This window comes from Danio rerio, chromosome 17 (assembly GCF_052040795.2).
Source record: "Danio rerio strain M-AB ecotype USA chromosome 17, GRCz13ab, whole genome shotgun sequence".
NCBI classification, from domain to species: domain Eukaryota; kingdom Metazoa; phylum Chordata; class Actinopteri; order Cypriniformes; family Danionidae; genus Danio; species Danio rerio.
Genome location: NC_141037.1, coordinates 1,939,226 through 1,965,665, shown reverse-complemented (window position 1 = coordinate 1,965,665; position 26,440 = coordinate 1,939,226). Strand labels below are relative to the sequence as shown.

General features: G+C 37.3%; 2 protein-coding genes across 3 annotated transcripts in view; one reads left to right on the top strand and one right to left on the bottom strand.

Annotated features, from left to right (window-relative positions):
• The window catches only part of arhgap11a (Rho GTPase activating protein 11A), a 1,047,489-nt gene that overhangs the window by 365,660 nt on the left and 655,389 nt on the right, over positions 1 to 26,440 (top strand). The gene's annotated exons all lie outside the window — the stretch shown is intronic.
• Positions 1,244 to 26,440, bottom strand: LOC137489735 (adhesion G protein-coupled receptor G2). Of its 2 annotated transcripts, XM_087289964.1 has the most exons (17): positions 26,355 to 26,440; positions 26,201 to 26,280; positions 25,972 to 26,046; positions 25,693 to 25,878; positions 20,920 to 20,988; positions 18,773 to 18,838; positions 18,289 to 18,469; positions 18,049 to 18,211; positions 17,829 to 17,969; positions 14,236 to 14,349; positions 14,101 to 14,137; positions 13,040 to 13,140; positions 7,920 to 8,044; positions 7,564 to 7,829; positions 2,339 to 2,429; positions 1,965 to 2,248; positions 1,244 to 1,717 (listed from the first exon to the last, which is right to left on the bottom strand). In XM_087289964.1, coding segments are annotated over exons 1-17 (2,136 nt in total). In that variant the 5' UTR covers positions 26,357 to 26,440; the 3' UTR covers positions 1,244 to 1,562. The 2 variants fall into 2 exon arrangements, with proteins under 2 accessions (XP_087146090.1, XP_087146091.1); XM_087289965.1 differs by having other exon boundaries at positions 26,201 to 26,413.

The following is a 26,440-nucleotide window of genomic DNA, read 5'->3' as shown; positions in this document are numbered from 1 at the left end:
GTGGTCTCGGCTCGATTGAAACGAACCCTGGAGCGGTTCGATTGCAGTGAGAAAGCAATCCGATCCGAGCGCGGTTATATCACAGTGTTTTATGGATATGTAATAGGCTTACGGTTATATGAAGAGAGAATTATGAGTAGGGCAGGAAGTTTCGCGAGTCTCCAGATGCCCGCAAACGAGTGATGATCTCCCGGTAATCTCGCGTCTCCCTCCCGGTCCTACGCTTGAGTCACTGGGCTTTGCAGGCACTGTTATTCAGTGGTTCAGATCTTACCTCTCTGACAGGTCATTCAGGGTGTCTTGCAGGGGAGAGGTGTCCAACCTACAGCATCTAAACACTGGGGTACCACAGGGCTCTGTTCTTGGGCCACTTCTCTTCTTCATCTACACGACATCTTTGGGATCAGTCATCCAGAGACATGGATTCTCCTACCACTGCTATGCTGATGATACCCAGCTATACCTCTCTTTTCATCCTGATGATCCCTCGGTTCCAGCTCGCATCTCAGCCAGCCTGTCGGACATTTCAGACTGGATGAGAGATCATCATCTACAGCTGAACCTCGCGAAAACAGAAATGCTTGAAGTTTCTGCCAACCCGACTCTACATCATAACTTTTCAATCCAGATGGACGGGGCAACCATTACTGCATCCAAAATGGTGAAAAGCCTTGGAGTAACGATTGATGACCAACTAAACTTCTCTGACCACATTTCTACAACTGCTCAATCTTGCAGATTCGCACTCTATAATATCAGAAAGATCCGACCCTTCCTATCTGAACATGCAGCTCAACTCCTTGTTCAAGCTCTTGTTCTCTCCAGACTGGACTACTGCAACTCTCTACTAGCCGGGCTTCCAGCTAACTCTATCAAACCTCTTCAGCTGCTCCAGAACGCAGCAGCACGAGTGGTCTTTAATGAACCTAAAAGAGCACGTCACTCCGCTGCTCATCCGTTTGCACTGGCTGCCAGTTGCTGCTCGCATCAAATTTAAAGCTCTGATGTTTGCCTACAAAGTGACTTCTGGCTTTGCTCCTTCTTATCTGCTCTCACTTCTGCAGATTTATAGGCCCTCCAGAAACTTGCGTTCTGTGAATGAACGTCGCCTCGTGGTTCTTTATGCCTCATGACTCGGGGCTAACAGATAATTCTATAAAACACATATTTTCATATGTGTTTTCATATCATGATTAATGTTAATGCAAAAACTTTGTAAGTGATCTTAGCATGTCACTGCAAAACAGTTTAATCAAAGTTTTATTGTTGAAAAATAATAGGTTAGAGATTCCCTGCAATTCTAGAATGATCCAAATGTGAGCTGAATATATCAGTCAAATAGCCTATATATTTCAGGTAAAGTAATCCTGCACCCACATATATCAGAACATATAAAACTTGTAAAGTAATGTCAAGTGATATTAAATGACCTTTTAATGTTTAAAATATCTAATAATTCACTTAAGTCATATCTCTTCACCATACAGTATTTATAAACACACATACACAAAACTGTATTCTGACTGTTAACCTAGAAAATGAGAGACGGTGTATGTTCTGTCTTAATGAGACTCGTCGTAAACATTTTCTTCAGCATTATTATTGCTGTTGTTTGGTGGAACAATAGTTGTCATGGAGCCTGAGCTTTTCGGGTCGTCTGAAAAATGACCAGCAGCATCCTTGTGAATGTGATAGTAATACAAGAAGAGGAAAAACCCTGAAAAAAAGACCAGAGAAAAATTATTTCAAGTAATACAATAAATAAACTTTAATGAATAAATAAATACTTTAAGAAATAAATTTCATGTAATTTGCTTAGAAAGTGTATGAAACTGGTTAGAACTAAAGTTTACTAACGTTTATGATCAAGTGTCAAAAATATTTTATCAACAAAAACAAGCATGCAATATTTCCAAAAAATTGCTAAAAGTCTATGTGCGCAATAGAAGCCCTCAGTTTCTCACCTTGAAAGGAGTTGAGTGCACAGAAGATGTAATATGAGGGAATGAGCATCGGTCCATAACTGAAGAAGGCAACAGCCCACGTCAGACCAAACAGAATAAACAAACTCAACACCATCATCAGCTGCTTTCTGAACGTCTGTCTCTTGCCCACAGTCGTTCTTATGCGTCTACTCTGGATAATCCTAGTGAGGATAGTGATGAAGATTCCTATTGTGAAGATGAAAACGAAGATGTAGTATCCAGTGTTCAGTACATAGTGAATTAAAGGATTTGTAATCCAGCACCTGCAATCACAAGAGCATGAAACTAAATTTAAAGGACACTCAGAAGATATTTGATAATTTATGATGTTGTGACTTAAGAACTAAGCATACATTTGTGCAATTTTTCCAGACGATGCGGTTAGGGTCACTTTGTTATATCCTCCTACAGAAACAACTGCAATAATAGCAGGAGCTGAAAACCCTGAAACACATGCAAAACAAGGATATTATCAGTAAAAAACACAAAAAATCAGCTGTCTAAAAGAAAATATTGCACACCCGAGGTGCATTGCCACTATTAAATGCCAAGTTCAAAACAGGTTTTATTTAGGAAGTCCAACAAAGTCATTAAAATTAACAATGCAAACAAAAAAGTATTTTAGGTCAAAATGCAAACAAACCAAGACAAAGAAAAGTTACAGCATATCAGTGAAGGAGATTTTCAGCAAGGACGAGAGCAGGTCAAACTCAAAAACAAAGTGATAAGTCAAGACAGGAAGGTAGAATAAATAGGGTAGACTAATGAGAAAAAAACTGAACAAATAAACCAAAACAGAAACACTCGGGAAAATATCGACATCATGAGGAGAAAAAAGAATAACACAAACAATAGTTCAGAATCAGACTGCATCCTTAGCAGAAATCCAGGAACGCTCCTCAGAACATTGTCCTCCCAATCAACAAAATACTGCTGAGACTGTTGCACATTTTGAGCATTTAGTATCCAGTGGACCGTGTAAATAGATTTACCACCAATGTAACGAGGGGGAGTATGGGATCTGCCATAAGGAACAAACGAGGAACACAACACATGCTTAAATAGAGAGAAATAAAAGCTGCAATTAATTTTACAACCTAGGTAAGTCTAGCTGGTTAGAAACTAGGGCTGTTTCTCAATATGCGTTCTTCAGCGGTCTTGCGTCCTCGTGTTCTCGTGCAACGTCATCATCAGCTGCCCAAGTTCAGTTCCAATACTCAAGACCGCAAGTACGGAGGACGCGTGAAACTTCCCGGATGTGTTCTTGATATCGAGGACGCACTGATGCAGACTTGAGCACCAAACTCACTCTGGAAGTCCCAGAAGTCATTGCGACTGGAGGTGGGAAGCGCTGCATTTTATTTAGATTTATTATTAAAGTTCAGAGATATCACTTATTTACATCGGGAGTTTCCCTAAATGAAACGGTGAAAGTAAACATTACCATGAACATCTTAACAAAGGAATAAACACATTCAGGGTGTTTGTTTGCTGAAATTCGTATTAACATCTGTTTTATTCATATTGTGCAACATAGATTTATAATGTTTTTATGCAAAATATATATTTTGAAAAGGGGAAAAACAATAAATCGTTGTATGAAGGCTGAAATGTTTAAATAATTTCCATTTAAAACGCGTGAAGGTCACGTGACCATCAGGAAGAACGCAGCATTCCATTTCTCAAAGGACGCATTCTCTGCCCTCGCGGTCTCCTGAGATCGTTCTTCTGAGGACACCTGGCAAGACCGGTCTCCAGAAGAACACAAGTCCGTTCTCTGCGTTCTTGGAATTGAGAAACAGCCTAGGATTACTCTTCTGATAACTACTCCTGATAACTCTGATGCTTTGCACTGGTTGAGCTTGCCAGATTCTATTAATAGGGGAAGGTTCTGAGTGGAGAGACAAACCTGTTGCCCCACCCAGAGGAGCGAGTGCAGATCTGCATCTATGGTTGGCCTGTTTTTAGTATTGGGCTGAGGCTTTCGACGAGCAGTGGAGGATAGGCAAAGAGTACTGTGAGCATATTTACCCAGAGGAGGTATGAAGACCATAATGAAAAGTTGTAAGCCATCATGCACCTTAAGGTGGTCTCAAGACTAAGATTAACTCTTTCCATCTGTCCTTTAGACCAGGGGTTCCCAAACTTTTCAGTCCGCGACCCCCAAAATGACAAAGCCAGTGACTCCTGACCCCCAATATTCTCTAAGGTGGTGGTTATAAATACAGAAACCTTGTATGCAATGACGTGCAAAAACACACCAATAGACCCAAGTCTATTCTTTGTTTTTTTTATGTATGTCAGTGCTGTAAATGGGCTAGAAAGTTTAACCTGGTGTTACAAAATCTGCTGCATCTGACAGTATTGCTGTGTCTTTAGTATAATGTAATTACCCGAGAAGTCGCAATCCAATAGAACTAGTAACTATAAGCTACTATAGTAACTATATAGTTTATAGTAACTATAAACAACTATTTTTTTCTCTTCAGTAGGTTATTGATAAAATACAGTAAGTCTTAAGGTTTCATAAAAATTAATTGATTTTTGAAAATCACCAGGCGACCCGCCTTCATTGTCCCGCGACCCCTCGGGGGGTCCCGACCCCCACTTTGAGAACCTCTGCTTTAGACACTTGGTGGACTTCAGAAGACAATCTAACAGATTCACCCAATGACTGGCAAAAGAAGCTAGGATGAGAACTGGGGAACCCAATCATCCACAATGTTCTGTGGAATACCAAAGACTTGAAAGACATGTGAGGTGATAAGGTTAGCAGTCTGTTCTCTTGGAGAATTGGTCTACAATGACCAGCATAACGGTGTTGCTGTGGGTGGAAGACCGGTAACAAAGTTTATTTGTTGGTGGGACCATGGTTAGTGGGAAATAGAAAGAGGGTTTTGGAGACCTTGAGTGGTGGGTGTGAGTGGGGGTGGGAGGGGAATATTGGAGGTTTTCCCCCAGTTGCAAACTGGGCAGGCAGTTACCAGGGATTTAACATCCTTCTTAGCTGTGGGCCACCAAAAATGTTTTTGTAGAAATTCCTGATTGCGGGAAATACCTGGATAGCAGATAAGACAGGAGGAATGTGCCCACTGACATACTTGGGGAAGTACTGTTTCAGGACATATAACTGGTTAGCCAGACACCCTGTGAGATCTGGCTCTTGAGTCTTAGCTTTACTGATGGCTGTCTCAAACCTCTATATGAGAGATGCAAGATCTTAGACTTGGGAATGATAGCTTTTGGGGTTCTTTCCTGGGAAGTGTTAGCGTATATTTGGGTTGTGGTATCTGGCTTAAGGTTTTTAGATCCGGGACAGTAAGATGTTGAACCAGTGAAAAAAGAGTGACCAATGGACTTGACGAGGAGTAAGGCCTGCTGAATATACTCCAAGTTTTTTTCTGGTCTGTCAATACCTGTAACAAATGCTAATTAAAAGCCACCAGCTTCTGTTCTCCAATGTAATAATTGTGTTCACAAGAACTAAGAATCTGTTATCTCTCCCCCTCCAGACCAGTGCAGCCCCCACTCCCACATCAGTGAATAAATGAAGTGAGCCTTTTCAAGTATGGTTTTACCCCTGCTCAAAATTGGTCCTTTGCTTTTAACCCATCCAAGTGTACACACACATTTTGAGCAAGCAGTGAGAGCACACACAAACACACACAGTGAGCATTAACCCAGAGCAGTGGGCAGCTAATGCTTTCAGTGCCCAGGGAGCAATTAGGGGTGAGGTGTTAGGTATTGAAGATGAAGAGTAATCTCGCCACTTGGCCAGTTAATGTAGGGTTTATGAAAAAAGCCAGGGGTAGCCGAAGATCAGAGGAAGGTTAGAGGTCTCAATTAAATAGAAGGACGTTTTTTTTCCATATGGTGAAAGACAGAGACATGCAAAGGGACACTAAGGCCCTGTTTACACTAGTGCGTTTTAGATCAACACCGATCTGCGTCCACACTAGCGTTCCATCTCCATCTCCATCCATGCACTCTGGGCATGTGCGTTCTAGCAAATATATGCCGCTGCTGTAGAAAAACAGGCTGAGTTTAACTGTACAATGGCGCCTAAAACAGACAATAGTGCAAACAACGCTCCCATTTCTGTGTCCATGTTGTTGTTTACAGTGAAGGCTGGTCTGCTGTCTTCCGGTAGCGTTAAAGCCATGTGTTATAGTCATGTGATAGGGGCTTGACGAATAAGGGAAGGATATGCAATGACACAAAAGCCCCAATCAGGTAGCGAATCTCAGCAGCGCCGCCTCCGTTTTCAGATGTCTCCGTTTTCCCTCATCCACACTGAGACGGAACAGCAGCGGTCTCTCCAGCGTTTCCAAAACACTCCGTTTTTGGCGTCGAAAACTCCATCGTAGTCTGGACGGATGGCGTAACTGTAGCAAAACTTATGTGTTTTCAAACTAAAACGCATTAGTGTTAACAGAGCCTAAGATGAATAACCGCTCTGGGGGGTATCGGTCTCACATCCAACAGCATCACCTGCAGTGGGTTATCTAACAGGTTGGCATTCCTGTGAAGGCGAGTAGCTAATGCCACCTCCATAAAGCTACCCGCCGCTCCAGAATCTACAATAACTTAACAGCTTTCCAAAGACAGCTTTCTCCTTACTGCCTGGGACAGGGAGTTATTCATTAACTCTCAACAATCTGAGCGACAGTGGCCAGACCCTTTACAATAGAGACAGAGATGACTCGTCATATAACAGGTGCGTTCCTGAAGAGATAGTCGGGCATGACCCACCTGCATAGGCTTTGGGGTATCTGGTTCTGAGAAATAATGTGACTTAATGGCACATGCAGTCAAACGGAGATTGGAAAAAATGTGAAAGAACATACCTGGTGGTAAGTCTCTGTAATGGTTGTCCAGGGGGATACCTTGGTGAATCACGAACTAGACAGTGGATCTCAGGTATCCAACCTCAGACTAACCATACTGCAAACAAACAATGAGTGCTTTATCATTCCAGCTTGTTTCTGTGGCAGTTGTCTAAAACTGGATGGCAGAGTCCGCTGCACTCCTATCTCTTTGATATAAAGAGGTAGTTGCTTGGAAGCCTCTATTCCTGAGAGGGGGTGGTTGAATACACGCCGTAATTCTTTCACAAAGGAGGATGAACTGATGCAGCCAGTAGCTCCAGTATTACAAATTGTCATTGCCCAAGCAAGTGCCTTTCCAGACAAGAGAGTAAGTACATATGTGATGTTACCCTGGTCTGCAGGGAGGTAGAATGCTGTAACTTAAAGATAAGGTCGCACTGGGTAATAAACCCCTCTCAGGCCTTCGCATCCCCCAAGAAACATTGTGGAAAATAGAGATTTGGTTCAACCAAAGCAAATCTTAAGCCAAAATACAAAGAAACCACAACAAAGACAAAGAGCAGTGATACTTATGACAAGGATGAGCAGGTCAAACTTAAAATAAATGAAAAGGTGAAAAAATTGGGTAGTCTAAGACAACACAAATGGACCCTAAGAGAAACACTGGGGAACATGGCAACATCATGTGGAGAGATCTCAGAATATGACAGAACAGTTGTTTTACATCAGTCATTTGCTCCATCACTCACCCCAGCCCAACACGGTGATCTTCCTCATGTAGTTTGTGATGGTGACGTTCTGTCGGATGAGCCATAAGTACATATGAAGAGCTTGAATGAAGAACCAGGTGAATGTGGTCAGCATGGAGTAATGCATCAGCAGAGCTATGAAGACACAAGCATTCTTGTCTCCTGAGTTTGCCACGCTCTCGTTCGACAGAAAAGACACATTCAGGAGAAACAGAGCACCGAACATGTTGATCAGGATCTTCGTGGCCTGATTGGATTTGGCTTTCCTGTTGAAAGAGAAAACACTACCTGTGTTTATAATTGTATCTTTTGTAATAAACAGTTTAATATTTATGTTGTGCTTTAGTAGACTTTACCGCAGCAGAAAATGCATGAACAGAGCGATGGCCAGAAAAAACACAGAGATCCCACAGCCGATAGCAGAGATGAGGGTCAGTGACTCCAGATACGGCGCTACAGCGTTTGCATCTGTGACCGGAGACTGAGAAAACATACATAAAAATCAGAGCAGCTAGAATATATTTCAAAATTATTTGTTATAAAGTAGGAATTACATTTTTGAAGCACATACAGTATTTTTTTCTTGTGTCATACTTAATAAGTTCATATATCAACCTGATGTAAATAAGAATTGACGACAGGTTAGCTGCACAATATAAGAAAAATTAACAATATTGCATAAAGAGTATGTGCATCATCCATGTCGCAGCAAGTTTTAGGTATTGAAAGGTGAACCCAGAGCTGAAAACAAATAGGCTGGAAAACAAGTGTAATATTTATGCTGCGTTTATTCTCCACCAATAAACATGTAGCAAATTATAATAATGTAGATTAACTCGCACTAATATCTACATTCATAATCTGTAACAAATTATAATGTAGATTAAAATGCTCGAATATCTACATCATTACTACTGTAATAAGTTAGCTCAAGGTTATTCTTCCCGCGCCTTTTCCACCATTATAATGTAGCGAGTTATGATTTAGATTACAGTGCTCGCGTATCTTCTGCACCATTATATATATATATATATATATATATATATATATATATATATATATATATATATATATATATTAGTGCTGTCAATCGATAAAAAAATTACTAATTAAAAAAAAAACGAATTAATCGCTCCCTTTAAAAAAAATTTATCGCGATTAATCGCATTTAAAATACTGAAACTTGTAATTTTGCCTATTTAAATGTAAAATTCATGTAAACGCTAGAAAAAAATATTTAAATTCAAAATATAATTGTTTTATAGAATTTTTGTTTAACTTGTAACACAGATTTCTTCATGTAAACAACAAACCCACAATAAACCATCAAGATCCTGGCTTGACAGCCATATTTATATCAGAAATCAAAACACAGGCATGTTAATGACATTTGAATTTCAAAACAATCAATGCCAATAAAGAAAACACTGATTTCCATGTTGGATTCTAAGTGGACTGCAAAAAATGCCAAAATACAGGAATTGCAGATATGGAAAATGAAAAATTATAATAAACTATAGAATACAAACTGTTGCACTCATTGTAAAGTTTTATTGCTGTGAGTTGAGAACATTAGTTATAGAGTAGAAACAATTTTGCTTTATCCTCCTTTACATTCATCCAGTTGCTAAGACTAGGAGTATCCCGCAAGTGCACAGAGACTCCCAAATGCCCGCAAATGAATGATAATTTCTTGCAAACCGGTCGTTATATACATTGCACACCCCTCTCCCCCCTACTCAGATACATCGCTAACTCCACCCCTGACACCCCTCAACAAGCCTGACACAGACACACACACAGACAGACACACACAACGCGCTGCAGACGTTTTGGCCCCAACGGCCTTCCATACTGGAGCGACTCCCCTCAGATTCAACACGCATGATCACTTTCATCAAATTTGCTTAAACTAAGCATCCTAAAGTATTACTGTATTTCACAAGGATTCTGACACAACAACGCGAAGCATACGCTTTCATTGCGTTTAATGAGGAAACACGCTAAACTTGTTGGGCTCATGCTGAAAGGCAGAGTAATGCCCTGTCTTTGACAGCTCGCGACTTTACCAGACATTCTGAGTACATTTACATAAGACACCAATACTCTGATTTTAATATGATTAAGATTATACTCTTATTAAAATTCTACTGTGTAGCCTTAAAAGGAACCTTACCTTAAAGGAACACCGAGTTCCTTTAGGATGCAGAGGAATGCAGAGGATTTTCTTTCTGTTCGCCATGCGGTATCAACTTACAACAGATAACACCCGAAATTGCATGAAACTGAATAACTTGTGATGCAACTAATAGTTTTATACTGGAACTTGACTTCAAAAAGTGCTTCCTTGGTCTTATCCACATTTATTGCATGTTGAACACACGTCCACCACAACAGGAAGTAAAAAAAACCTGAACTACGTTAATTGCGTTAATATATATATTAATATATATTAGTGCTGTCAATCGATTAAAAAAATTTACTAATTAATCATACTTTTCCAAAACAATCGCGATTAATTGCATTTAAAATACTGAAACTTGTCATTTTGGCTATTCAAATGTAAAATTAATGTAAACGCGAGACAAAAACTACCTAAATTCAAAATATAATTGTTTAATAGAATTTTTGTTTAACTTGTAACACAGATTTCTTCATGTAAACAACATACCCACATTAAACCATCAAGATCCTGGCTTGACAGCCATATTTATATCAGAAATTAAAACACAGGCATGTTAATGACATTTAAATTTCAAAACAATCAATGCCAATAAAGAAAACATTGATTTCCATGTTGGATTCTAAGTGGACTGCAAAAAATGCCAAAATAGGCATTGCAGATATATATGGAAATTGGAAAATTATAATAACAATAAAGTATTGAACAAACAATTACACTCATTGTAAAGTTGCATTGCTATGAGTTGAGAACATTAATTATAAAGTAGAAACATTTTTTTCTCAGTCCTCCTTTACATTCATCCAGTTGCTAAGACAGTCCAGTCCAGACATCCCAAGTCTTCCGGAAGTTGCGGAAGTATTCACAAAAGCACAGAGACTCCCGGATGCCCGCAAATGAATGATAATCTTCCAGAAATCCCAGATTGTTCGTCAGGCAACCGGGAAATGTCTCGGTGCTCCCGATGGCCAGTCGGCCCCTACCCCCTCCACTCTTCACGTACGTCGCGGGCAACTCACCCCCACCGCTCTTCATGTACGTCTCGCGCGCCCACGCCCCTACTCAAATACGTCGCTCACTCAACCCCTGACACACACAGACAGACACAGAACGCGCCGGAGCGACTCCCTTCCTATTCAACACTCATGATCGCTCTGGATAGCCTGGTGATGCGACAATAATTGTTTTATACTGAAACTTGCCTTTAACAGGTGCTTCCTTGACCTTATCCTTATTTCTTTGCATGTTGAACACACATCCACAACAGGAAGTAAAAAAAAACCTGCAACTGCGTTAATTGCGTTAATTTTTTTTAACGCGTTATTTTTAAATTAATCCCATGCGTTAACGCACTAATTTTGACAGCACTAATATATATATATATATATATATATATATATATATATATATATATATATATATATATATATATATATATAGCGGATTAGCTTAACGGGAGGAAGATTCATTTGAACGGGGCTTCAAATGAATCGACTCTTTAGATCCAAACAAACAAATTGTCCAGCGATGCTATCCAAATAAAAACCCATTAAATTTGAGCAGGGTAACAAGATCGAAGTTTAAGACATTAGATTCATAAATATTCACAGGCACCTTTCTTTATACAAAATTAAACTTTAAATAATTAGTACAGCAAGTAAGCTTTACGACAAGTCTAAACTTGAACCGTTTAAGAGCTTGTTTAGCTTCGGTACAGTTAAACATTTTATACAGAAGTATTAGAACCAATAATATTAATACAGAAGCAAGGGAAACGTTGCAAAACACATGATTACACATAAAGAGAGAGTAAAATTTTACATTAAAATATCAGTCTTAAGCAAGGAGCTTAAAAAAGTCCTGAACCGTTCTTTGTTCAGTGCTGCATGGCACATTCCTTTTAGGTCGTAAATACCTTGGAATCAGGTTTCGAGTCTTCATTGGGCAAAAGTTGGCTCATTTGTTGAATAAAAAGCAAAATGATTACGTGTCTGGTCGGCCATATTTGTTACACAAGATAGTAAGATGACAACAGCCAAAAATAAACATAATATCCGCTAAGGATTCAGTCATTCGTAGTGTTTTAAAGTCTAAATAAATATTTTTTGTAGATTTAATTAGGTCAGAAAAATATCTCCTATCTGTTAATTTTAAAATGATCACATAAATGTTTTTCTTTTATCAATGTTAATATTTTTATGGATTAAACTGTGTTTTTTAAATTGTAGTTACCCTACTGGTCAAAAGTTTAGGGTCTGTTTTTTTTTTTAAGGAAAATTATTATGTTTGTCAAGGCGGCATGTGACTCTGAAGACTGGAGTATTCATTCATTCAATTATTTTCTTTTTGTCTCTTTATTATCTGTGGTCACAACAGCGGAATGAACCACCAACTTATCCAGCATGTTTTACACACTCATTCACACACATACACTACGGACAATTAGCTTATCGTGCTACCCAAAACTCATCTTTAAAATCACTGGAATAAATGATTAAATTCAATGATAAACTACTTTTGGACAGTTATTTTATAGTGCAATAAGGTTTCAACAGTCAATAACAATATTGCATACTTTGCCAGTATTGTTCAGCCCTAGAAAATAATGCTCATCTGAGGTGTTGATGGAAAGCTGTGTTGCTGTTACACATTAGGTGTATTATTTTCTAATAAATAACAGACCAGCGGATATTATTGTGCTTTTCCTCTGATCTCCACACCTAAATCCACTGTTCAGATGTTGTATCTTAGATTTGTCAGATTTTTGTTTGTAGGAATGAAATTTATTGTGTGTGTTTGTTTGTACAGTGCATCCGGAAAGTATTAAATAAATTCATTTATTTCCTCAATATTCTACACAAACTACAATATAACATCAGTATTCACAGCCTTTGCTCAATACTTTGTTGATGCCTGTTTGGCAGCAATTACAGCCTTAAGTCTTTTGGATACGATGCCACAAGCTTGCCACACATGTCTTTGAGAACATTCACAGAGTTGTTGTGAAGTCAATGATTGATATTTTGGCGGTGTGCTTTGGGTCATTGTACTTTGGGTCATTGTGGTACAAACCGCAGTAGTTAAAAACCCATTCCTACATGTCTTCAAATTGCTCTTGTGTGTATGAAAACTGAAATCAATTATTGTAGTAATATATGAAGCTGTAATGTGCTCAAAACATGTCAGAACTATTTTAGCTCTGCGTTTATATGAAATAATGGCACACAGTAGTATCATCAGCCAATAAGAATCAAGCGTTCAACAACCCTGCAAGAAAGTTTAATCTCTTCTCACCATCAGGACAGCAAAGAACGTCAGATGTGAACATGAACACTTAATAGTGTTGTTGTCAGTTTTTTCTGTCTCGCAGCCAAATGTTGTCCACTCAGGGTTTCCTTCAAAAGAAAAGAGAATCACAGACGTTGTTGCTCATTAGACACATTTCAACTGTTGGGCCAGTGCGAGCCAGGGCTTTTATCTGGCCGGGCCAAAATTTATTTTAACATGTCATATAAAACATAAACAGTTGTTTATGGACATAGAACACATTTTTACGTGCAGTTTTTCCCAATTTGTTTATAAAGCAGTGCAGGACTGGATGACAGAAAGGAACTATAAGGTCGTTTCTGATGGTTTCACTCATCCAAAAAAAAAAAAAAAACTGTTTGCATAATTTGATTAATTACATCGTGTCCAAATATTTTATAAATAATATTTTAAACGTCCTCCGGTGTTCATTGTTTTCAGTAAATATCTAAAATCTTTTTTCAGAGAGGCCTTTGTAAAATGAAAGTTTAACATGGCTTAAAACGTTTTGATATATTTGTAATGAATATACCTAAACTGTTAAAGCTTTTGTTTGTTGCTAGAGCACCCAAACCATTGCCAAGGCTTCCTTTTCGATTACGGAATAATTAATCTGATAAGGCAGAAACATACTGGACGTTCCACCCCCTCACCATCATCCTGTCGGAGCACAGCCTCTGCCCCAATCTCGCATGCATCTACATGCATTTTAACGGTCTGTCCCACTGCAGTGCAGCAAAAACTGGAGCATTTGTCAACAACACCTTCACATTTTAAAAGGTATTTTGACAGATTGAATTCCAATCAAACACATGTGATGCTTTCAACAAAATCAGTCAACGGAGCGACGGTTTCTGAAAAATTATTACAAAAACTCAGATAATATCCCACCATCCCAAGAAAATGCATCTATTTATTTATTTAAATTGTTTTTATCATATCCGATATTTGTAATTCTTTAAATTTAGGTGAGACAGTGGAAACACAGCTACTGAGATAAACTAGCTATGTTGTTGGAAACTCATCAAAAGATCCATGAATGAATTTACCCTTCCCATCCCAGGAACTGCAGTGTGGGATTCCAACCTGTAGGAACACATTTGAGTTTAATTTTGTTGGTCTTGTCATAATTTTATTGGTTCTGGACTTTTAATTTGTAAATTATGCCACAAAGCGTTCCTTACCAGATTCTCTGTTTTGAAGATCATTTCAATATTGTTGGTGAGGTTGGCGATATCGGCTCCCATTGTTATGCCATAAGTCTCATTGTTTAAAACTGTGTAATCTTTAGTTTCATTCTAATTTAAAAATCATACAAAACAGAGCGATCAGTTATTGTATAAACCATTAGCATAGCCAGAATAGAGAGTCTGGATTTATTGTCATATTATTGTCAGAGGAAAGAAATATATAATAACATTAAATATAAATTCAATATAATGAAGAATCCCTTAAAATCTGGCTTGAAAAACATGGAAATTAATATTTTACTTTTACTTGTTTTTTAACTTTCTCATTGTCAGTTTTACTGTATTATCTGGCAAGGCTGTACAAATTCTATCAACTATTATCATTAGGGATGCACCGATATGGATTTTTGGGCCGATATTGATAACGAACTCTAAGCATTTGGAGGCCGATAGTCGATATACTATAGCCGATAATTATAAGTATTTCAAAATGCTATCATTTTATACAGTGAACAACTGTTTTTACTTTAAAAACTTCACAAAAGTTTGAACTAACCCTATGAACTGAATAGCCTGCTCAAAGCAAGAACTAGCTATAATTTCAAAATTGCAAGGTGATAGACTTAATTCACGATTTTATAGCATGCCAAAAAATAAATGATTTCCTTTTCTTCATAGCAAATTAACATGCAACTTGACTGTTGTATAAAAAGAATTGGTTAAATAACTAAATGGGACTTAACTAACAAACAAGTTTAATACATATGCTTAAGTAAAATGAAAATGAAAGAACAAAGGACTGAAATAAGCTCAAATGTTCTTAAATAAAATGTGTCACAGTAATGTACATATGTAGTAATATACAATGTCCAGAAAGGCGTTTTAAGAGATGTTCTGACAGTTCAGAGCCACTGTGCAAGCGAAAACCTCAATACAGCTAGTATTACTTCAGAAAATGTGTTTTAGATTCTTTTAAACACATGTAGCTGCTGCTTGTCATTCAGACAAAGCTATGTTTGTTCTTGCTGTCAATTGCAGGAAAAATAATTGATGAAAGGCTTATAATAAACTGCTGTGAGTTTAAAACTAATCTAAAGCTAAAACCGCTGTGTGACAAAAAGTCAGATTTGTCCTCAAAAGTCAAATTTTGATACAACACCTGAGCATTAAGCACAGATGACTTTGACAAACACAGAGCATAATGTGAATGTGACAAACGGTAGAGAACCCCTATGCTGGATTTAATGTCTGCCTCACCTCTCCCTGGTGCTGCTGTGAAGGCTCTGTCGGCTCACTATGTGTGTGCATACGTGGTACTAGCCATCACGAGCGCTCGTTATAATCGTTATAAATATTCCGATCAAACTGAATACAATCTTACATCAACAACAGTTGGCAAGCAATGCTTTGATAAGAACAAATAGTCTTATTAGATTACAAACAACCCAACAAGTTGTTTAGCACGTGTGCATCACTGTTAAGTTTACACAGGTAAAATTTTTTCTGAGGCGATTTAAAGCTAAATACACAATGACACTCAATCAAACATAACTACAATGATTGATACAATTGATAACGATAATCTTAAAAATAGCACTCATTGGCCGATAACGATATGGCCACAGATATATCGTGCATCCCTAATTATCACCCAACATTTTATTTGTTTAATATATTTAATTTTGTTTTAAACTGATAATTAAAGCCTTTTCTTGCTTACAAAAGTTAAAATGTAGACAACTTTCTTTAAACCCATAAAATACTATATCTTTGGGGTTTCATTTTGCCTGAGCAAATAATAGCACAGGCTAAATAACATTTTTAAAACATTTTTTTTCATTCATGCACACACTAGGGCCTACATTTAGTTTATAACATTCCAAACTTGGCGGCCCAATTATCTTTAAAAACCAAAGTGCAACAAATGCACCCGTTATCACTCAATTGAATGGGCGTTATTAGTGGTTATCAGTTGATATATATATATATATATATATATATATATATATATATATATATATATATATATATATTGGCCAGTAGGGGCCTTCTGCGTCTTCTGGTAGGCTCAAAAGGCTGTTATCATCCATCCACATGGTTAATCAGCTATACTAATAGACAAGACTCCAAATCCGGATCTTTTTTTATATTACTGTGACGTTTAGGGTTGGGTTAGGGGTAGATGATAATTAAATACAACTAATGGAAAATTTAATAAATAATTCTCATTAAATTCCGTCCACCATATGTGATCTATAGCTGATGAACATGTGAATGGATGATAACAGCCTTCTCAGTCTACTATTTGTTATGCTTATCAGCGATCTAGCGGCTGCAGAATACTAACAGATTACAAATCTGCCATTTACAATATGGACTACAAGATCCAGTCATGCACCACACACACACAACCAGTTCCTGATCATGACTGATTGCATACACACAGCCGGAGGATTGTCTTAGACTGATTACATGGACTATAAAAACAGCACAAACACACACATTGTTGCTGAATATTGTTAAACTGTATAGTGGACATTACGATGTGTTTCCTTTGCCTAGTCTTGTACTGATCTTTGCTTTGTTTGTTTATTCCTGTATGCTGCCTGCCTTTTGACCATCTGCCTGTTTACTGGCCACGACTCTGGATTGCCCTTGTACGTCTGTTTACTCCTGTATTTACTGTTGCCTGCCTGACCATTCTCTGCATAATAAACCTGCATTTGGATCCACACCCCTGTTGTCAGCGTCACTTCACATTGCACTAGTAGACACAGAAGGCCCCTACTGGCCCATATCTATCAGCTGATAACTACTAATAACAACCATTCAATTGAGTGATAACATTTGAATAGGCTGACAAACGTAATCTTCAGACTGCTGCTGCAGAGCAGAACGTCATGACATTTACACCAGTAAAAGTGCATTTCATAGTGATTTTAAAGTGAAAGCAAGTCATTCAAAAGGGTTCTGTTATGTTAAGTCTAGGTTATGATGTTATCCACCTGAACAAATATATTTTGTTTGCTCTTGTAAAATTTGGCATAGTCTAATAAAAAACACAGTGTGTCAAAATGAAAGAAAAATAAATTAAATAAAAATCTCAACTACACTGTGAAAAAAATCTGTAATTTTACGGTTTATTTCCGGTAGCTGGGGTGCCAGAAAAAAAAGTAAAATAATGGCCGTTAAATTACAGAAACGTACCTTAAAATAAGGGATATTAAATTGAAATTTAAAAAGAAATTTACCAGAAATTTAAATTTAAAGAAAATCTCTGTAATTTTATATCGGTATTTTATGTTTTTTGTGGGTATTTTTCAGCACAAATTTCAGTTTAACCTGACCTCTGAATGGGCTGCAATCAGCAATCATGTTTAAAATAAGAAATACTGGGTTATAGTATAAAAAAATATTCTTTATCAAGGCTATTTTTGAGTGGCACAGCAATGACAATACCACTAAACACCCTTCTGAATACAGCTTATGAATACATATTTGCCCAAAACTTATATATTTAAATAATCTCATTTAATTAATAAAATGACAGCTTAACAAGTAAAACAAGCAAAAACAGAACACAGTACCTCATTCCCCAAATATTTAAACTTTAAAATTCCAACAAATGTACTTCCATTGTTTTCCAGACGTGCATTATCAAAAGCCTCACTGGGAATTGTAATAGACCAGGGAAAGTCTGTGCTCAGGTTACTTAGACAGTTAACAATCTGTAAAGAATGGACATAAATGAGAAATCATACCCCATATGAATATGTTTTAAAACCTTTAGTGCTTCTCAGGTCTTACATTCATCACTTTTTGATCTGAAGAGAAGCAGGCTTCTGTAGTCTCACTGTTCTCATCTTGTATTTGGATAACACCGATGGCATCACCCATGAAAATTGCCACACTGGTTTTATTGTTTTTTTTCATCCACTCCACCTGTGACGTCAGATTGTCCAAGGTTGCTCTAAAAAATTAATTTTAATCAAATAATATTCTTTGATTTAATTGAATTGTAAAACTCACTGCTACTTGCACACTTACGATGCATGTGAAGGTTTCACTTGTCCATTCTTGTCATTTGGAGGTAGAGTTATATTTGATTCAGGTGGTTGTGCACAGGCAGTTTTATTAATACAATCAACGGTTGGTTTATTGCCACAGTCCACACACTTCCATTTTTTTTTATCATCTCTGAAACTCAAATTGTATCTGCTTTTTTTTTCTGTTAGCAAAAATAAATGAGAGATTAATTTAATTAAAATATTTGTGGTTTATTATGAATTTTCATCACTTCAGACATTACTGAATAATGCATCATTGTAAAATAATTGCAGAAATTCAATCATTGTAAGCTAAGAGCTGGAGTGCACATGACAAAACTACTTTCTTGCATTTAACTTGCAATACAATTATGTACAATTACCTTGATTGTAAAGGGCATGGAGTTGATATATTGTAATTATTAAATACCCTCCTGGAAGTTTACCAAGGCCCCTTTTGAATAGTTAGGAATCTTAAGACTTACCACAGGTAGATCTCTCATATGTAGCATTTGTACATGTCTCTCGAGGATCAACATATTTCCAACAATCTGGAGATGTTTTAAAACACAATAAAATATGTCAATGCAACAAAAGTACATTAAATATGTGATGAATAATGTACAAACAGTGTAGAATACTCACTGTATGAATGTCAGTACACCATAATCCAGTTTTAGGTAATTTATTCCAAAAAACGAAAAGTAATATCATTGTTTTACTTGAATGTTAATTTTGATTATACATGCTTCTTTTTAAAAATCATTTATATTGTCAATCATAACTTTCCCTTATACCTTGTAAGTTGCATGCTCTGCTATTTAGGATGGTTTTACTTCTTTTGGTTATTGTGTTTAGATGCAACATACTGAAAGTCAGATTTAAGAAGAGCTCAACAATGACAAATAGAAGTGAGGTCGGGGTTATTGTGTGTACAGTTTCATATCATAAATTGTGTACTGTTGATCAAAAAAAAAAAAATTACTAGCAAATGGATACTTGCTAATGCAGACTTGAAAGGTGTGTCCTTTAAAGTCCATGCAGGCTGAAGTGAGTGTTGTGAAATGAGACTCACCCAGAGAAACGTATCTCACTCAATGAGCACCATAAATAAACGCCATGATAGCTATCCAAAATCTTTGTCTGCAATGAATACTGCTGACCACTTGATCAGTTATATTGTTAGAAATAGTTCATTTGAATAAATATAAATAGGTTTGACGCAGACCGATCTTATTCAGTGAGGACTGGTGTCCCTGCAGATAATAGCTCCAGCTAAACTTTGCAGAACATCATGCCTCCAGCACCAAGTTTGTGAATCCCTCCTCTAGACTATTTAGGACAGGCAGAACCATGCAGCGAATGAGCAGCATTGCACTGCACCAGAGCAGCATTATTTCCTAGACAAGCTTAAAAATATATTTCTCTTTGTCCATTTATGTTAATGTTTAAAATATAAAATGTCTATGAAATTGCGCCTTTGTAAGATACAGTTGAGTTCAGAGCTATTCGCCCCCCTGTTTACTGTTTTCCCCAATTTCTGTTTAACAGAAAGCAGATTTGTTCAACACATTTCTCATTATAATAGTGTTAATAACTCATCTATAATAACTGATTTATTTTCTCTTTGTCATGATGACAATAAATAATATTAGACTTGATATTCTTCAAGACACTTCTATACAGCTTAAGGAGACATTTAAAGGCTTAACTGGGTTAATTAGGTTAACTAGGTAGTTTAGGGTAATTAGGCAAGTTATTGTGTAATGATGGTTTGTTCGAAAACAAATATAGCTTAAAAGGGCCCCTTATATTAACCTTAAAATGGTCTTCAAAAAATAAAAACAGCTTTTATTCTAGCCGAAATAAAACAAATAAGACTTTTTCCAGAAGAAAAATATTGACGTGTTTTGACGTGTTGCAGCACGATGTTTAAATAGCAAATGCATTTGTGCTCATATGTGCGCCCATAGGTGTTCTGGTCTAAAAAAGGAGGCGTGTTGAGGCGCACTGCTGGCACGTTGCTATTTCGAGAAACTATTGAATAGATTGTTGAATAGACCAGAACAAAGCCGGTCTATTGTCCAGCGCAGAGCGCGTTTGTTGTGCGCCTCGCTTACACACTGCTTAATACAGACAGCCAACTGGCTCTTAAAGGGAATGGGAGATGAGACACTGATTGGTTTATTCTCAAAACACACCTATAACTCATTAAGAGAATAAGCTCAACCTTTTTAGACCATGTGCCACGACGCGAAGCAGATTTTTCCGTCCTTAGATTAGAAAAAGTGGATTTCGACACCCCCTTAATGCATTTGTGCCCTGTGCTTTGCACTTTACGCATGGATCATCAAAATAGAGCCCTTAGAGTCTGCATTTTGAAGGAACCTTTAAATTGAGACACACTTAGTCACACTGCAAATGCACATTTCAAGGAATACAGCCTTGGAATTGAGAAGCAGCCTGTAATACTTTATTCTGGTCCTCCCCCCTACATCTGTGTTTATCTCATCAGTTTGCTTTTACAAAACTGCTGCACTTTCACACCTGTCCAGTAAGTAAGGTTGCACTGCTCTAACTGTACAAAAACTTCATTTTGAAACACTATAAATGAAAAAAAAAAAAATCTCACCGTTCCATGTCACTTTACATGGGTTGAAGTTATCTGTCAGGCAAGTCAATGTGTAATCTAATGTGGATCCTGCAGAAAGGAAGAGACTAAATTAATACAACACTTATAAAAATAATTTATCCAATGTGTGTGTGTGTGTGTGTGTGTGTGTGTGTGAGAGAGAGAGAGAGAGAGAGAGAGAGAGAGAGAGTTTTGACTTTTGACACACACTTTATTAAAACATCTAAAACCAAAACTTACATTTCACCTCACACACAAGTCACACTGAAACATGTTCAGGAGACAAAAGAGGTGGAAAAACAAAAATCTAAATATATATACATAAATAAATAAATAAATAAATAAATAAATATATATATATATATATATATATATATATATATATATATATATATATATATATATATATATATATATATTAATAAGCTATACACAAAAATAAATAATTACACAAAAAATTTATCATTTATCACCAATTAAATATTATTTTCCCATCCTCACAAATTGACACCGAAGCCCCATTAACACACCATTTGAACTCAAACTTTAGCAAATTATTTGTCATTTGAAAGAATCGATATTCTGTTTCTATTCTGGATTCCACCAAGGCAAAGACAAGTTGAAGAAAAGTCTAATTTAGCTTGGCTAATTGTAAAATTTGCTACCGTACACTTTTGTCTGTGCACTCTTGAGTATTTAAATCCAAAAACAAAGAGTGTTTTGGTAAAAACAAAACCTAAGTTCAGTAGTACGACTTTTAACAAAGTGAATAATGGATCCAATCTGAAGCAATCAGTGAAAGGATGAACAACAGATTCTGGCAAAGAACAGAAAATGCATGATGAGGAAACATTTGGGTTGAATTTAGAAGTATGAGAATTAGTGGGCAATGCACAATGTAATAATCTCCACTGCAAATCCCCAGATCGTTTAGGCAGAGGACTTTTGTAAAAAAACCTCCAAGAGGGAGAAAGTTCAGCAGGGACGGTTAAAAATCTTCTCCACTTTGTATCAGCTCTGTCTTTGATCTGCTCAAAATAAGCTATTTTAACACAAGTTTGATAGAGATCTCTCTTTCCTGCCACCTGAAAGTCAATTTCTTGTAAGTTGTTAAATTTCAGAAGTTTTTTCTTTCCAATCATATTCAACACAGCACTTGGGAGACACAAATAACTTAGGAAAAGGTACTTTAGAAGGACCTCCAGACAAGAAACAATTGACAAACAGGAGAAGTGTAGAGGTAAAAGCGGCTTTCACCACACCAATGAGCTGCTTTACCATCCTAACAGATCTGAAGCCGGCCTGACTGCAAATGTCAACCTCTGACTTCCAAGTTTTAGTTGAAATATTTATCAAGTCAGAAACTTTGATCAATTTCTTCTCCATAAAAGTTTTAACAATTGTATTGTATGAGCAAACATTTACTTCTAAAAATGAGTTATTAAAAAGTGGTTCTTCAAGTCCAAAATGATTGTTTTCATGTCTAATCAGTTTAAACCCTTTCCAAATGTTTAGCACAGAAGCATAAAATTTTAAATCAGTTGAGAAATTTTCATCATACGAAGACAACAGAAACAGATGTCTATCAAGGCCAAAACCACCAAAAGACCTGAGCAGAGCCCGACCAAAAGACACCCAAGGTCTAGCATCTACAGAGTAGAGTAGGTTTTGGACTGCATTTAGCCTCATAGCTTTAACCTTAGCTACCAAATCAATTACTCCTTGGGCCCCTTCATTTACTGGCAAGTAAAGGATTGCAGGGGGAAGCCAATGGTATCCATCCCAAAAAAAAAATCTACAAAAATCTTCTGTAGTCGCTGCAGCAAGTCTTTTGGTGGTTCAAGTACATTTAAGCGGTGCCACAACATAGAAGCTGCCAAGTTGTTAATTATAAGCCCTCTTCCTCTATAAGATAATTGTGGGAGAATCCATTTCCACCTTTGCAAACGTCCCACAACTTTTTCAAAAATACCATCCCAGTTCCTCTGAATATAATGATCAGTCCCAAGAAAACACCTAGCACTTTAAATGCTTCCCGACTCCACAAACAGTTCTGGGGGAGTACTGGGGGGTCTCTATCGTCCCATTCACCTATCAAATAGGAAGCACACTTTTCCCAGTTAATTCAAGAGGAGGAGGCTTTTTGATAAACCTCCAGAGTAGCACTCAGGTCCCTGACATCCTGAGTTGATCTGATGATAACAGTCACATCATCTGCATAAGCACCGAGTTTGGAATAACCAGTGTACTGCTGGCAAAACAGTTTGATTTGAATTTTGCCAATGTCCCACCATTGACTCAGGGACTTATATTGTGTTTTTTTTTTCTCTCTCTCCAGATCTCCCAGAAATAAGTGAAAGAGTGCACAAAGTTGTGATCTAATAATAATCTGCTATTAAACTTCCAATATGCATGTTTAGAAGTGCTCTCTGCAGTGGTGATATCAGTAGATATGAAGTGATGATCAGATAAAGCAGTAGGAACTATACAACTCTTATAAAAGTGGCTTCTTTTACTTTTTTGAACATAAATCCTATGTAACCTAGCTCAAGAAACCATGTTGCGGTTTACTTTCATCCATGTATATTGTCTAGTCTGGGGAAAAGATTCTCTCCAAACATCAACAAGGCTATGATGAATAATCAAGGACTGAAGTACATCTGCTGATTTACTGTGAGGCTCTTCATGGTTTCGGTCTAATGTATGATTTAAAGTGCAGTTAAAATCACCAGCTAGTACAATGGTCCTGTCAAAAGGTATGTGACTTAAAGCTATTTTAAGTTTTTCAAAAAAAGAGACACGATCTGACCCAATATTGGGTGCGTAAACATTAACAAAGGAGAAATCAATTCTGTGAATAGTCACATCAACTCTTAACAAGCGAACAGATACTTTATCAAAAACACTAGAGGGTTGTTCTTTATAATTAGGTGCCAGCAATATAGCCTCTCCTGCACTAACACTCGTGCCATGACTTAAAATCACCTGCCCTTTCCATTCATTCAACCACTGTATTTGATTGTTAACATCTGTATGTGCCTCCTGCAGAAAAAAACCACATCAGCACTCTTCATCATAATATAATCAAAAAGTCTAGCCCTTTTCATAGCATCACAACCTCCATTAATATTTAATGAGCTGAGTCTCAAAGATGCCATGAAAATAAGTATAAAAAGGGCCTTCAATAATACCAATCCATTAGAATAAAACCTCCATAACCAAGACAGGCTCATTTTAATCTTGTCCGTTTAAAGTACTTCTAACATTACCCATGAGTTTTCTCAGACGATATCTTTTAGGTTTGTCAAGTTCATATATAGATGCTTTTCTCATTGCCATTGTAACAGACAGCAGAAACAGTTTTAAATCAGGAAAATAAGATTCAATTTTGGGTTTGCGAAGACCTTTTATAAAGTCAAGAAAGTTGTTAATCTGTTGAACTTAGTAAAGTTTAGTCTTACCTCCAGAAGTAGGCTGTAAATCCATCATTTTTGGTTCCATTAATGTTGCATCATCCTCATCTTCCTTGTCAGAACAATCCATTTGTACATTTAAATCCGCAAAGTCTTGAGATGAAATATCATCTTGACTTTGATCCAATGTATCATTTATATCACTCTTAGTTTTGTCCGCGTCGGTTTGTTTATCAAAACAAAGTGGATCGATCTTAGACGCTTTTTCCAAGCAAATCTGTTCCAGGCTCGTTTCTGCCTGCGGTACAGCATTACTCGGTCCGGCCACCTCCTCAGGAGCCCCTCCAGGCCGTCTTTAGAGGCGACTAGCACCGGGTTATCGGGCAGGTCACCCGGCACCTCAGTCGCCTCACCCGGTCAGGGTTCTAAAGCCCCAGCCGCCGAAGCATCTCTGCATCTGCGTTCGGAGCCGCAAGAGTGGCCACTGGTCTGTTTCGATTTGGACAACTTTGACTAACGTGATTAAAACCGCCGCAGACAAAACACTTCATAGAATCTGAGGTGATAAAAATTGTATAATCTTTACCATCGATACTTAGTTTCACTGACAGATTTAGTGGATCACTCTGAGAATACAAAATCATAAAGGTCTGACGCCGAAAAGAAATCACATGTTTAATGTCAGGGTTTTTGCATCCAAGTGGAATCATTTTGATGGGACTTACTATTTTACCGTACTTCTGGAGTATTTGGTCTAGTTTTTCGTTATTAACAAACGGAGGTACGTATGATAAAACAACTTTCTTGAAAGGACTTGACAAAGGCAAAACCTGTACGAATGTATCTTTGATTATCAGCCCCGATTCAATCAGGTTATCTACCATTTGACTTTCACTCAGAAAGAACACAATTGCCTTACTCATACGGGAGGCTGATTTGATATTAGCACCACCGATCGCCAAACAAACAGCGATGAGACAGTCCTCCACTGAAACCTGGGCGTCAGGTATACATTTACACCCATGTTTGAGTGTTAACCGCGAGAAATCTCCCGCATCTGAACTCATCCTCCTCCTCACTCACTGACTGATGTCAGGGATCAGAAAAGGAGGGGAAAAACAACAACTCTAAACTAGCTCTATAATTTAGAAGGGAAGGTATAGTAAAGAAACAAGAAATTTTCACTCTCACAGAGAGGTACTCTCACCCGAATCTGTCCACACACTCCCAGCATGCACTCGCACAGAGAGAGAGAGAGAGAGAGAGAGAGAGAGAGAGAGAGAGAGAGTGTGAGTTTGTGTGATGAATTGTCCCAGAAAAAAAAGCATTACTGCTGTGTCTACTGTGGAATGACACACACCTGAATCTAGGAAAAAACGCACTTTTATATCTTCAATTATCTCGTTCATTCCAATTTCATAGTTGTTGCCTTTCTGTGATAGGTTGAAACTGAGTGTTTTGGAAAAACACTTTTGATAAGGTACAGCAGGACAAGAAGGGATATTTAGTGTGATATTCTTGTTTGGTATTTTTTTCAGATTGACAGCTGAAAGAAAAAAAAGCTCAATAAGTTTTTCAGTCATAACTGTTGATTTTACACAATAAATATGTAGTAAATTAACAGTCATTTCATATCTACCTAGACTTGTTGAGTTCCCCAAACACTGACTTGTCAAAGTAACTTGGATTTTGTCTGGGACTTTGTCATCGGTGACTACAAACAGATACAGCAATAAAATATATTGTAATGTATGACATTATATAGAAATCTGTAGTTGTCAGATTGTAATTTTTTAAATATTATTTTTCCTTTACATTTTCATGCATTTATTTCTGTTCATAAACTTTAGTTTCTGTATGAATCATACTTATCTGTCCAGTGAGGCAGCAGAGGATCATGATCAGCCGCAGCACATTCAGCTTCTGTCCAGACATAATTCCCACAGACCTGACAGAGACACACGTGTTTAATGTTGTTTTCTACAGGCTCTGAACACAAATCCTACATCAGTTTCTCATTACATTCTCCAGATCAAAATCCACAGACCAGAGAAGAGAGACTTTCATCCGTTCACCCCTGAAGCTTCTGGATAATGGTGTTAATGACA